We start from the raw sequence: 15,097 nt of genomic DNA on the forward strand, positions 1-15,097 counted from the left end.
TTTTCATCTTTTCTCTAATTGAAATGTAAATGATAATACTGTAAAAGTAATTCCATTGCATTAAAATAAAAAATGCGACTTATAGTGTCGAAGAATTTTACATTCTCGGATATAGAGTTAGAAACCTTATAGTCTAATGCTAACATTTTTATTTGTTAGTTTGGCCTCATCGTAATATCAGCTACGTGAGTAATTTTGTATCTTAAAATACTACATTGGTGGTGGAATTAATGAAATTTCTTTGAACTAAAATAATAGAGGAATGGTGAATGGTGAGAGCATAAGTATAAGATATAATTTACAAGCAGTGGTAAAATAAGAAAAGAAAAGGTATAGCTGTTTAAATGTAGATAAAGAGAATAATAAATAAAGAAAAGGTATAGCTGTTTAAATGGTGAGAGCATAATTATAACATGAACGTATTATGTGTTTTTATGATAAATAAAATCTTTTATTATGCTTTTATATAATTAAGAGTGTTTTTTTTTTACATATACACAATTTGCTCTGTATTGTATTTATTTTTCACATTGATACATAATTTTTTTTCAATTTTCATATCTAAAATATAATTGTTACTTTTGACAGAGACTACTAAGGGTACTAAGAGAAAGCGAGGGCCTACAAACATGAAAGATATATGGAATCTTCAACCTGGAACTCGTATAGTAGTAGATGCCAACCAATATGGCCAGCCTATTGGGAAGGAAGCGTCCAAATTGGCTGAATTTCTCGGTACAATTGCAAGGACTGGTTCTATATGTCCTTTGAATACAAAACATTGGAAACATCTTCCTAAATATGTGTTGGAAAACATATTGGCAATCGTTCATGTATGTAGTACATAATCATTTTCTAATTTAATGTATTGCAATAAATTTGCATTATTTGAAATTGTATGTAATGAGTACTTGCTACATTATTTTGTTATACGTGTAGGAAAAGTTTGATCTCCAAGGTAAGGTGGAGGACTCAGACATCCTCTCACATGTTGGAAAACTTTAGAAGGAGTTTAAATCGACTTTGAAAACTAGATACTAAAAAAAGATGGTCCAAGAAGGTCGACCGATTTAAGAAATATACGAAAACAATCCTCCTGGTGTGCATGATGATCAATGGAAGTGGCTAGTGGAGCGATGGGGAACACCACAAGCTGCGGTATGTACTTTTATTAGATTAAATGTCCCATTTTTCCTACTTCCACTTACGATATGATCAAAGTAGTGCATAAATGCATGATTTGTTGAATGAGGCATAATAAACTTAGTTTTCCTATTACTCTCATATTTTTTCTTATTAATTTAAACAATAGGCACAATCAGAAAAGGCGAAAGAATCCCGAACAAAGGTGCGTTATGCACATACTGCTGGTCGTACAGGATATGCAACCCTCAATGCACAGTTTGTAAGTATTACATCTTAATAAATATGTAACTTATATCAATTATTCTGTGCTCGTTGGTGAATAATGTTAACAACTATTGTTTTGTTGTATAATAGGCTAAGAATGAAGGCCGTGAACCCTCGCATTTAGAGCAGTTTAGATTTCAACATTTGCGCAAAGATGGGAGTGACAAATTGAGCAGTGAGGCAGCACAACAAGTTTATGTAAGAAATAAATGGGTATTATTTATTTATATTTATTTTGACATCAAATTTATTTTTTTTTCAAAATAGATTTTTTTAATTAAAGATAACTGTAGGATAAAGCATGCAAGATGGTTAAAGACTCTATGCCAACACCTGAGAGTTCTTTCACACCTCAAGATAATATTGAATTAGAAAACGAGGTCTATACACAAGTGTTTGGCCCTGAAAAGGATGGAAAAATGTAGGGATATGGACGTGGGATGACCAAATCCAGGTTGTTTGGCTATGGGTCAGTTACCCGAGGAAGCCAATCTACATCGTCCATCAGTACAATGATTGAAGAGATGAGCGCTAAACATGTCCAGCAAATACAAATAATTCAAGTCGAACAAGCAGTTCGAGAGAAAACTCTACTCGAGGAAGCAGAATCTCGATTTCGTATGGAGGCTACAGAGCGAGAAGCTCATTTAATAGCTGAGGCAGAAGAAAGATTTATGAAATTAACTGAAATTCGAGAGGCAAAGTTCATGGAAATGTTGGATGCTCATGACAAAAAGTATAAGGCTCTCATCGATGAGTGCATGGCAAATTTAATGTCAAGTAAGTACAAGGTTTTTCATAACAAGCATAGTAATTAAGGTGACTATTTTATAACTAGATTGCCAATAAGTTTGTTAATGGTTTAATAGACATTGATTGTTGTAATTGAATGCTATGTTCTTATTTGATGTCTTCATTGCATGCTCAACTAATAGTTAGTGGATGTACTGATAAAAACTATTTATTTAGCTTCAATTTATGGTTCTTTGGTTAATATTAAAATATTATTCTCATGTATTTATCCAACTTGTATAAATAGAAAATGTACATTGCTATTTTTTCAATTGAATTTCAAAGTAGCGGAGTTGATGATAAAGCCTTCAGTTCGGATGATGATGAATGAGGCTTATTGCATATTATGTATTATATATATATATGTTATAGTGGTTGATGAATCCAATTGTCTCATAATTTTTTGGTGTCATCGAAATCAAGTTGACAACATGTTGCAGCCTATTGACTGCTTTTATTAGGATTTTGTATAATTTTTTGATGTATGTTCGCAACATGTTGACAACTTCTATTAGGATTTTGTATATAAATTACTAACTGCATTATTCAATGATAATTTTGCATTTATATGATCATTTTATGTTAATTAATTGTTCAATTAATATTGACTCAAACTTTTCCACACCCAATACATACAAATTTGCTCATATTTCACCAAAATAGGCTCTTAAAAATCGGGGAAAACGTCGTAAAAAATAATCATACATGAGGCAAAGATCTATTCCAACATTTTCAAGTTGCATTGGAAAAGTCTATCCCAACCTTTTTAGGGTTCTTTGTGTGTCTATTTCAACATTTTTAACGTTATCTTAGACAGGTCAATCTCAACATTTGCTAAAAGTCGCCTTAGATAAGATATATACCAACGTTTTTAAGGTTACCTTAGAAGAATCTATCGCAACCTTTTTAACGTTGCTTTAAACAAGTCTATCCCAACCTTTTTTTAAGGTTGCCTTAGACAATGTCTATTCTAACATTTTTAAAAGGTTGCCTTAAACATGCCTATCCCAACCTTTCCTAAAGGTTGCCTTAGACAAGATCTATCCCAACTTTTTTAAAAAGTTGCTTTAGATAAGGTTTATACCAATTTTTTTTAAGGGTTGCTTTAGACAAGGCATATCTCAACCTTTTTAAGGTTGCCTTAAATGAGTCAATCCCAACCTTTTAAAGGTTGCCATAGATGGATCTATCCCAACTATTCTTAAAAGTTGCATTAGACAAGAACTATACCAACCTTTTTATAGTTGCCTTATACAGGTTTATAACAACGTTTTTCAAAGATTGGTCTTGATTAGGTCTATACCAACCCATTTTGAAGGTCGGCATTGACTAAGACTTTCGCAACTTTTCAATAAGCGTCGGCTTATGTTGACTTATACCGACGCTTTTTCAAAAGTGTTGCGAAGCCTATACCAACTGCACTATATACAACCTTTTTGGAAGCGTCGGGAGAAGCGTCGCGAAGCCTATGCCAACCTTTTTTACGTCGTCTTAGGTCAAAAAAAGTGTCGTATTAGGGCATTTTTTACATAGTGTGTTAGTAAGGGATTGACATGTGAAGGTGATGTTTACTCCACATACAACAAATATGGTTGCTGATTCCATGGCAATATTAGGAAGAAATGTTCCTCTTGGTTTGAGAATTTACGATGTTTCCCCTGAGATGATTGAGATGGAGATTCTACAGATAGCATTGGTGTCAAATATAATTCCTATTATGGCTAAATGTATTTAGCTTCTTTATCTACAAAAAAAATTAAGTTGAGATCTAATTATGGGAGACATCAATTCAATAAAAATATTTTATATATAGTATAGATATAGATATAGACATAGATAACTAAAATTATTAAGAAAAAAATATAAAAAATATATAAAAGAAGATACATACTAGATTTGGCTCAAAACTCAGCATATTATTTCAGTAACTCATTGAAAAAAATGTAAATTTATTTAAAAATTAATATTTTTAATTTTTAATTTTTAAGCATATTTGATCTATAATAATAATAAACACATATAGAATATTTTCAATGAAATAGTGTGAAAATAATAAGCAAATAAGGAGTTATTTGTCATTTAATGTAAATACTCTTGGCATAATGCAAAATATAGCTTCTGAGGTTTGACTGAGGTTTGACTGGTTGCTCACTTTGGCCTTTTATTTTTTTTTACCATTTCAATCTCTAATATTTATTTTTTTGTCAAATTAATCATTTTAACGAATATGTCACATTTTAATATAACAACTGTCAACATGATAAACCGCCTCCGCCTCAAAGTTGGGTTCACATGTCTCAAACCCGGTTCACATTTCCGTTCTTTTTGATCGTCTTCCTTCTTCATCACAGTGATTCATTCACAGTCCATACACCACAATGAACGAACCCTTCTTCTCAACGTTAAGCAGCAACAATCCACCGTCCATTTCTTCATGGAACTCATCATCTTCGCCTCGTGATTGGCCGGAGATAACCTGCATCGTCGGTTCCGTCACCAAACTCTACCTCGGTGACAAAAACATCATGACAACGATTCCGCCGTCGATATGTGACCTCAAAAACCTCACTTTCCTCGACCTTTCCTTGAATTTCATCCCTGGGGAATTCCCTATTATGCTTTACAATTGTTTAAAGCTTCAATACCTAAACATTTCTCGAAACTTTTTTGTTGGTGAAACCCCCGATGATATTCACTGATTATCAACTCTTGTTTCCCTTGATATTAATAGTAATAATTTTTTTGGGAATATTCCACCTAGTATTGGGAGATTACCACTGCTGCAAACGTTATATTTACACCAAAACCTTTTGAATGGAACATTTCCTAAAGAAATTGGTGATTTGTCCAATCTTGAAACTCTGGGTCTGGCTTATAATGGCTTTTCCGCCATTGGAAAACCTTTGGGAATTTAGTTTCTTAAAGAAATGGGTATATTTATGGATGACGATAACCAATTTGATTGGTGAAATCCCGAAAAGTTTCGACAATCTTTTGAGTTTAGTGCATTTGTATTTGTCGAGAAACAATTTAGCTTTTACGTTTTATTTTTTTAATTGTTTGTTTAATGAATAAAAGTTTTTCAATTATTTTTAATTTTAATTATGTGTGAAATACGGAATAAAAAAATTCACATCAGTGTCAGTTAACTAACTATTATGTAAGCATGTCTGTTAAAAATATGTCAATTTAACAAAAAAATAAACGTAAAAGACTAAAGGGCGAAAATGATCAAATAGGCAAATGTTAGGGATTATTTTTAATATTTTACCAAAAATTCATTTATTTCAACATTTTTTCATTTTTTTATTCTTTTAACATAAATCCTTTAAATACTTAAAAAGTAAAGTTATTGAACCGTGTAGTTATATTTTGTAATGTATCAAACAACACTACATAATTTTTCAATTTATCAAGCATAAAATTGAGGACTAAATTAAAAACAATGGTATAGTTCAGGACTAAGCCTAAAAAATTTGAAAACCCTAATAGCTCTTCTTTTCTTCTCTTTCCCACCACTATTTTCTTCTCCATTCAGCGGCCGCTCCCTCCAAAAAGAAAAAACTCGTTGTCGCTACCGTCGCCGCCGTCGTTTGTCTTTCCTTCTCCCTTCTTCTCCTTTTACCCCTTGTTTTTTCTTCTGTCGACGTTGCGGAAACTACCGCCGTCGGTAAAGCCAGTCTGTCGGCGGCGACCTTGACCTCCCCTTTCCCGCCATTCATTTGTTCGAGCTTCATTTGCACATCATTGTCCATTCAAGTTTCAGAAATTCAAGAGGTTTCGTGGGTTTTGAATTCCTTTTACCAGCAGTATAATCTAACTTGGTAATTGCTTTTCTAAGAAGTTTTTATAATTATGTACTCCATTTATTTTCTACATAAATTGAAACTTTGGTTCTTAATTAATTGCAGATCCTGTCCTTCCCCTTCCTTGAATATGAAGGAAGCAGGGTTGAAACTATTATCATTTCCGCCGGATAGCCCTCCACTTTCCATCATCTCCGCCGCTAAGATTGCGGGAATTGATTTACCTGTTCAGACTTCATCCTTTGCGTCTTCACCCGCTTTGTCTTTCTCTAATGGGTACGTTCTTTTAGCTTTCTTTTTAGTTCTCATTTCATTTTTAGGATTTTGGACTTGGGATTTAGGTTTTAAGTTATTTGATTTTTGTTTTTAAAATTTTTATCCATTCTGTTTCTTTGCAATAATTAGGCTCAAGTTGCATGGAAATTATGTAATTCTTCGTTATATTGGTCGTCTGGCTCCCATTCCTAATTTCTATGGTGACAATGCTTTCCATGCTGCCCAAGTATGTCTCTTTAATTCGCTGCATATATTCTGTTTTCTCACTATTTTTCCTTTTAGGTTTTATAGATAAAATAGTGTTATTTTGAGTTGTTTCTATGGCGTTTCTCTATAATAATATATTTTCATTTGTTTTCTCAGATTGATGAGTGGCTGGAGTACGCTCCTACCATTTCGTGTGGTTCAGAATTTGAGAATGCTTGTGGATACATGGAGGTATATTTGGAGAAACGAACCTTTTTCGTTTCTCATTATTTCTCCATTGCTGACATAGCTATATGGTCAGGTCTTGCTGGTAAAGTTAAAACTTCATCCTTCTTGTTATCTTACGTAGAGCTATTTTGTTAAACCTACTTTTGCCTTTTACAATGTATGCATTGTATCTTATTTTTCAGTATATTCCCTGACCATTGACCAAAAATGACATGCCGCTTTTTTTTTTCTTATCATTTGCCTTTCTGAAAGTGGCTTAAACTAACTAGCCTGTAACTGATTCGATCTTCTATTCCTACATACTAAACTGCATTTTGCTCAAGGTAGTCTCTTAATGCTTTCCATCTATACATGCCTAACAAATATGACAAATCTTTTGTACTCTATAGGAACTGGGCAGAGATGGGAAAGCATAAGGAAGTCGAACAAGTACCCAAACCTTGTTCGTTGGTACAATTCTATTTCTGCAGAATACAGCAATCCCTTGATGGAAGTTACCGCTTTGTATGTTGGCAAAAAAGGATTGGGAAAACCAGTGGCAGCTAAATCGAAAAAGGTAAAGAATGTGACCGGGGATAGTTCTGATAAGGCCAAAGCCGGTAGCCGGTCTTCTTCCGAAATAGATCTTCCTGATGCTGAGATGGGAAAGGTGCGGTTGAGATTTGCTCCTGAACCAAGCGGTTTTCTTCATATAGGGCATGCTAAAGCAGCTCTGTTAAATCAATACTTTGCTCAAAGGTACCACGGTGAAGTAATTTTGCGCTTTGATGATACAAATCCCACAAAAGAAAGCAATGAGTTTGTAGAAAATCTTATAAAAGATGTTGAGACATTAGGTATCAAGTATCAAAAGATCACCTATACTTCAGATTACTTTTCAAAGTTAATGGCTTTGGCTGAAAAGTTGATAAAAGAGGGGAAAGCCTATGTGGATGATACCCCACGTGAGCAAATGCAGAAAGAAAGGATGGATGGCATTGAATCAAAATGTAGGAGCAACAGCATTGAGGAAAATCTGAAGTTGTGGAAGGAAATGATTGCTGGCTCTGAAAGGGGATTGCAATGCTGCCTTCGTGGGAAGTTAGATATGCAAGACCCAAATAAATCTCTTAGGGATCCCGTGTACTACCGCTGCAATCCAATTCCCCACCATCGAATTGGATCCAAGTACAAAATATACCCAACTTATGATTTTGCTTGTCCGTTTGTTGATGCTGAAGAAGGTATAACACATGCACTCCGATCTAGTGAGTATCATGATCGCAATGCTCAATACCATAGGATTCAAGAGGATATGGGAATGCGAAAGGTACATATATATGAGTTTAGTCGATTGAACATGGTCTATACACTTCTCAGCAAGCGTAAACTACTCTGGTTTGTGCAAAACGGTAAAGTAGACGGATGGGATGATCCCCGTTTCCCAACTGTCCAAGGAATTGTTCGCCGAGGTCTGAAAATAGAGGCCTTGATACAATTCATCTTGGAACAAGTAAGTTTGCATGGCTATTTTCTTGATACAAATCAAAGCCTTTGATTGATTATTTCCTTGTTATAGGCTTAGCTTAGCCTTTGTTTCATCTTCTCATACAATTTTGAATCTGCATTCTTTCTCCTAATAGCTTCATTTGCATTGTGTGACTCAATGTTCTTTGGAGTGTCATAGTTTGCTTTAGAATATAAGCTTTGTTTCCAAGGAGTATTAATTTTTTTCATCCTTTTGTTCCAGGGGGCATCCAAAAATCTCAATCTTATGGAATGGGACAAACTTTGGACCCTTAATAAGAAGATCATTGATCCTGTTTGTCCTAGGCATACAGCAGTGATTGAAGAACGACATTTGTTATTGACCTTAACTAATGGTCCTGATAAGCCATTTGTTCGCATTATCCCTAGGCATAAGAAATATGATGGTGCTGGAGAGAAGGCAACTACATACACAAAGAGGATATTGTTAGACTATGCTGATGCAGAGTGCATCTCAGTGGATGAGGAGGTAACCTTAATGGATTGGGGAAATGCCATTGTGAAAGAAATCATTAAGGATCAGGATGGAAACATAACCCAGTTAGTAGGAGTTTTGCATCTTGAAGGATCTGTCAAGACAACAAAGTTGAAGCTCACGTGGCTAGCAGAAACAAATGAACTGGTTAACCTTTCCTTGGTGGAGTTTGACTATCTAATAACAAAGAAGAAGGTATCGCCTTACATTTTTCTAATATTAATAATCTGTTGTTGCATTACAATGAATCAGCATTAAAATATAAATTCAATAAACCTTTGAATGTATTAGATAGAATTTACAAGCCCAAACTTAATTTTATTCAATAATATGAGGCAACAATGCTAGAGAATAAAAGTATATTTTTTGAGCCATTGGGTTAAGGCTATGAATGTATCAACGTATTACCCTATTTTGGGTACATTCTAACAGTTTGTGAGTTTCAAAATTTCAGTTGAAAGGAGAGAAAAACCCTCTAATACATAACTTGTATTGGATACCTATACTGGGGTTCATGTAACATGGAATTGCACAAAGCTAAATACGGGAATATTGTTCCCATGTGTATGCAGATTTCAAAAGTAGTAGTAATGATTGCTACTCTAACTTCCTCTCAGGGTTGTTTCTCTTCCAATTTTATGCCAAAAACCATAGATGTTAATGTTTATGCATGAATTGTAATCATGCATATGTACCTGTTTGTATATGTTACTTGGACTCTGGTAAGAGTGTCAATAGGAAAATGTTTTTGACATGATTATATTCAATTTTTTAACAGTTTTCTATGTACTTTGGGGGTAGTTTGAGGGTCATATCTCCATATCAATATCTAGATATTGGCTGGACCTCAAGAAAAATGAAGAGTCGTAGCAACATAGCTGTTTGTAATCTCATATGCAATCAACATGGCTGCACTGTAAATCATTTGCGGAATTTGTGGAAACTAATCTTACAGTTAATGTTATTTGTTGACAATCATGTGCTAAAAGTTGAACCCAAATATTTTTCGGAGTCTTTCTTCTGGATTGTGGGATATTCTCTGGGGTTTTGCATGGGTGGGGGTGTCATATACTGTAGTCCTTTGTCTGGCCAGGATGATTTGGTGCCTAGTCAAAGCTTATGGTGGTTAGTAAGAACTTTATGGATTTTGGTTTATCTGTTGTGAATGCAGCTGGAAGAAGGAGAGGATTTCCTAGATGCACTAAACCCGTGTACGAAAAAGGAGATCGCAGCCATCGGAGATTCCAACATGCGCAATTTAAAGCAAGGAGAGATATTGCAGCTGGAGAGGAAAGGCTACTACAGATGTGATGTGCCCTTTACCAGACCTTCAAAGCCTGTGGTTTTGTTTGCAATTCCTGATGGCAGGCAGCAAAGTGTGATGAAGTAAGCATTTTACACTATCTTTCATTTTGATCCTTAAAGTGTCTACAATAGAAGATTTGAGCCCTTGCTATTCTCTCACATTTTTTGCTAACATTTAGATTGTTCTTGTTTTATACTATCATCATGAACAAAGAAGTGCGTTTTGAGTAATAATATTACATGACACTTCCCTTTTCAGCTCAACAGGTTCTGTGTAAAAGATTTTCTGATATATAGGCTTTACCTTGACTTTATGTTGGTCAATGGTTGGCTTATCTGAATAATTGTTTGGTAATCCGTATATTGACAATACGAGCGAAATTAAAAAATCCATTATGTCACTCATTTATTTGTTTTACACTCTGAAAGTTACATGAATGAATGAAGTTATTTTATATCTTTTCTTTTTTGAAAAGTCATTTCAGAGTGAAATTTGGTCGAAAATATTTATCAAAATATCAATTACCTAATAATATTTTTATCAATTATTGTTTTCGATATGCCTTGATTATTAGTGTTTTCTTTTAGTATAATAATACGAGGAAATTTTTTTTATTATATATGTATTACAATAGTTAGATAAAAATAAAGAATTAGTAAAATTTAAACTTAAAATTAAAAGATGAGTAAAATTCTTGTAAAAAATAGATTTTTTTCAAAATAAGTGATTTTTTTTTTGTTAAGAATAAGTTTAAATATTATTATTTGAATTAGTTATAAAGTGAAAAAAAAATACTCGGTACCAAACATAGCATTAGTGGCTATATTAAAAGGTTTAATATAACATTGGTAATTGAACTTCACAATTTTTCTTAATTTGGTATCTTAATTTTTTTTCAATTTAGTATGTTAACTTGATGCTTTTTCTTAATTTGGTACTTAAATTTTTTTGAGTCCAATTTGATACTTGAACTTGACACTCTTTCTTAATTTTGTACCTAAGTTTTTTAGATTCAATTTGGTACTAAACTTGTTAAATGTTATACTTCAACAAATTAGCCTTAAAATACTAACGGTGATAAAGAATTTGTATAGAGTAATGCTTAACTAATTAATATTGAATAAGAAAAAGAATTTTAAAACCTAAAATAAAAAAATTATTATTTTAAATTGATAAAATGAAATAAATAAATTAAGCCAAAAGTAATTGAATATTTAAAATACAAAATAAAACAGCATATCATTTGCCACATCTAGATTATACAGTGATATTTTCTACCTCATAAAAATAACATTATTAATATATTAGAGTAACTTGTATAATGTTTTGACAAGTTCAGATATCAAATTAGACAAAAAAATTGAGTATCAAATTAAGAAAAAAAAGAGTAAAATTCTAATCTCAAATTAACCCAAAATATATTAAGTAACAAATGAAAAAAAGTCAATTTCATTTATCAAATATTATATTAAACCTATTAAAAACAACAAATCATATTCAAAAATGCACAAATTATATTTACATGAATCAATTATGTCACACTTAAACGCATTATGAAGTATAGTAAGAAAAATGAATTATTATTTAATTTGATATCGAGATGGACAGACAATCCAATGAGAAACTAAATAATAATCAGTGGCGGAGCCAAGGGGCGCTAGCAAGGTCCTGTCCCCTTGAAATGAATTTTTTTTCATTTAAGCCTTTTATAATTTATAAAATTTTAAAGTAGTAATAGTAAAATTACACTTTGGCCCTCCTAAAAAAATAAAAAAATTTAATTTAATTATTTAAAATTATAAAAATATAAACTATTAAAATGATAAATTTACATTTTTATTATCGTAAAAATATATAATTTAATACCTACGCAACTAGAAACAATTATTACTTTTATCATACATTGTTGGGACAATTAAGATGTTTGTCATCTTCATAGCTTGCACCCTATTATATAGCATCACAAATTCTTAAATTATAATACCATTTCTTTAAACCATGCAATTTTGTTAAGGTTGTATGCCTAATTGAGATGCAACATTTCAAAATCATTTTTACATTTTTTTTCTTTCGGATCTATCTCCTTATTTATCAATTTTTGTGTAAGCTTTTTCAATTCTTAACGTTGTGCTTACTTCTTAAAACCTTAAGAGCACGCAACAAATCATCACCATTTTTCTACGCAATCAAATTGTATAATGACAATATAACAATGATTGTAATAACATACCAAAAATACTTACATTTGAAATATTTGAATTAAATTGAAATTATTTTTATTATTTAATTAAAAGGCTTTGGTTTAAGGTTTTTGTAATTTTGGGTAATATTATATTAAATATAATATAATATATATATATATCTTTTCTAAATGTCAAATTAAGGTATTTTTGTGTTAGAAAAATGGGCATTAGAAATTTGAGATTCATCTTGAAAATAGATGTGGAGTTTATTGTAATATCTTTCTATTTAAGATTTAGAGTTTTTGGGTTATTGTAATTTTTTTCAATTTAAAGTTTAAGATTTTTGGTCGAATCTCAACATCGTGTCAAGATTAGTATAATGCAATCTATGTAAAGGTGTGCATGGGCCGGGCCAGGTCGGGTTTAGACAAAATTTTAAGCCCATTTTTTATGCCCGACTCGACCCGAAATAAAATTTTTAAGCCCGAGCCCGACCCAACCCGGCCCATATTAATTTTTTTAGTTTATTTCATTAAATAAAAAATTAAAAATATAATAAATCAAATACATTTAAAACAAATATTAGAACAAGAAACAAATAAAAAATGATACTAAAATAATTCTTAAAAAAATACACAAATTGAAAATATAATAAAAAGTGATTATATTAAAATTGAAAATAAAATGTAAATATGATTAAAAATAAAAAATATATATATTTAGTATATAATTCGGGTCAGGCCCAGGCCAAAAAAGTTTTACCCGAGCCTAGCCCATTTTCTAAACGGGCCTCCTTTTTTTGCCTAAACCCATATTTCGGGCCTATATTTTTACCTAAACTCTCCCATTTTTAGGGTGGGCCTTCGGGCCAAGCCGGGTAGCCCGGCCCATGCACACCTCTACATCTATGTAAGCTTTAAGGTTTTCCAAATGATTAAGTATTTTGGCTAGACATTTACATGTTGGAAAATAATTTAGAAAAAAAAATGTCATATTTGATGTAGTGGAATTTTTCTTTTTCTAAAAAAAAATTTATCGTGATATCTAAAGTAATAAATTTGATCAAATTAAGTATATGTGTTTCAAAGCTCATGAGAGTGCTCAAAGCACAAACGGGTTCTAAGAGATGCTTGAATTTTTTATCAACTCGAATTAAAGACCAAAATTTTCAAGCTTTCAATTGAATGATCTTATTCACTATTCTCAAACTTTCAAATACTTAGAAAGTTGGTTTTAACTTAAACAACCGAACATTGGATGAAAACTAAGACATCCGATAGGGTAAAACTTAAAATCCCTATATGTATGTGCCAAACCGAAAATTTTACTTCTAGACTTGAATTATAATTATTGAGTGACTACAATTATAACTCTCACAAACCTAGAATCAAAACTCAAGAAAATTAGTCAAATAAAATTTTCATTATATTTTCATAGAGTTTTCTCAAGTATTTTTTTTTTTATATATTCTTTAATTTCGACTACAACATCGTACTTATAGAAGGATATATGCTAGAGTTATATTCTTATTTGAAGTACATTAATTAAATAATTTGGAAAAGTTCAAGTCAAGCTAAGACTACTTTGGACACAAAGCTGGTGACTCCTCAAGGGATGAGCTCCCAATCTTGCGACACACACTACCCCTAATGGATTTATTAGGCTAACTTAGTTTATTTATCTTAATTTTTTTTAGAATATTGATTAAAATTAAATTATTAAAAAATGAATATAAATGACGTCATCTCACTGTTTTGTACCATCTTCTGTATCATTAATTTTATTTTGTTTGCTACTTGCTACATATATATATTTTTTAAGTCAAATCTTCATTAAGGAAACAGAAATAACGCGCACAAGTAAGAAAGGCAAACTAAACCTAAGCCATCAGGCTTATCTCATGCACCCGAGCATAAAGCTACTCCACATCAGAGTTAAGCATACCTTCAGAATGTAAACCATCGAAAAGACATGCTGGAATAGTAGAATAGACGAATTCGCATGAAACAGGGCTCGTGCAAGCTTGTGAGCGGCCCGATTGGAAGACCTTCGAAGCGAGCAAAACGTGAGACTTTGAAAATACGTCTGCAAGAAATGGCAATCCTCTAAAAGAACTCCAAATTCTGAAAAGTTTGGCGAAGCCGTACAAAGAGCAGAAAATATCTCCATACAATCACCTTCAAGAATCACTTGCAAATAGTCCTCCGATTTGAGCCAAGATAGAGCCTCCCGAACCGTAAACACCTCAGCTAGCCGAGGATACAATAACGCTGGACAGGAACCCGAGAAAGCCTTGATAAATGACCCTCGAGCATCCCGCAACACATTAGCAAACTCAGTCTGCTGTTGAGCAGAAAAAGAAGCAGAATCGACATTACATTTAAAGGCTCTCGCTAGAGGTGGTGACCATGAACCGACAGGATCTTGCCGCAAGGAGGGCGGCAATTGCACTTGACCGTGAGCCACATGTGAAGCAAGTCAGTCGGATCAAAACCGAGTGGCAAAGGCGAGGATTTGAGGGCCATCCGTAACCGCATTCTTCCAAAGGACCCAGTTTCGAAAATACCACAAACTCCACAAGATGATAGCAACATTTTCCATATAGCCGCTGTTGGAACCATGTAACATAGCAGAAAGCCACTGAATAACCCCCGAAGCAGGCAAAACAGCACCCGCCAACCCCCAAATAGCCACCACTATCGTACAAGAAAGAAAAACATGGTCAACATTCTCTTGCCCTCCACAACGGACACAACTAGTCAGAACCATGCAGCCCCTTTCGGCTAATCGACAACGAGTCGGCAAAGCCACAAAGACAGCGCCAAACAAAATCTTTAACTTTGGAGGGAGGGTAGAATTCCATAATTTAAGCCATGGCCCATCGACG

The 15,097-nt window shown here is 32.9% G+C and overlaps 1 protein-coding gene across 1 annotated transcript; it reads left to right on the forward strand.

Moving 5' to 3' along the window:
• The first annotated feature begins 5,561 nt into the window (after positions 1-5,561).
• On the forward strand, positions 5,562-10,290 carry LOC108489509 (glutamate--tRNA ligase, cytoplasmic-like). Its single transcript, XM_017794108.2, has 7 exons — positions 5,562-6,026; positions 6,114-6,284; positions 6,414-6,510; positions 6,648-6,801; positions 7,109-8,211; positions 8,449-8,916; positions 9,893-10,290. Exons 2-7 carry the CDS (start codon positions 6,139-6,141, stop codon positions 10,109-10,111), a joined length of 2,187 nt encoding a protein of 728 aa, XP_017649597.1. The 5' UTR covers positions 5,562-6,026; positions 6,114-6,138; the 3' UTR covers positions 10,112-10,290.
• The last annotated feature ends 4,807 nt before the right edge of the window (positions 10,291-15,097 follow it).

The sequence above is a fragment of the Gossypium arboreum genome, chromosome 10 (assembly GCF_025698485.1).
Source record: "Gossypium arboreum isolate Shixiya-1 chromosome 10, ASM2569848v2, whole genome shotgun sequence".
NCBI classification, from domain to species: domain Eukaryota; kingdom Viridiplantae; phylum Streptophyta; class Magnoliopsida; order Malvales; family Malvaceae; genus Gossypium; species Gossypium arboreum.

Bases quoted from the DNA above. Each gene is read 5' to 3' on its own strand.
- LOC108489509 (XM_017794108.2), top strand. From the start codon at position 6,139: ATGAAGGAAGCAGGGTTGAAACTATTATCATTTCCGCCGGATAGCCCT. The intron at 8,212-8,448 runs GTAAGTTTGCAT...CTTTTGTTCCAG, and splicing joins TACAATTCATCTTGGAACAA to GGGGCATCCAAAAATCTCAA. The intron at 8,917-9,892 runs GTATCGCCTTAC...TTGTGAATGCAG, and splicing joins ATCTAATAACAAAGAAGAAG to CTGGAAGAAGGAGAGGATTT.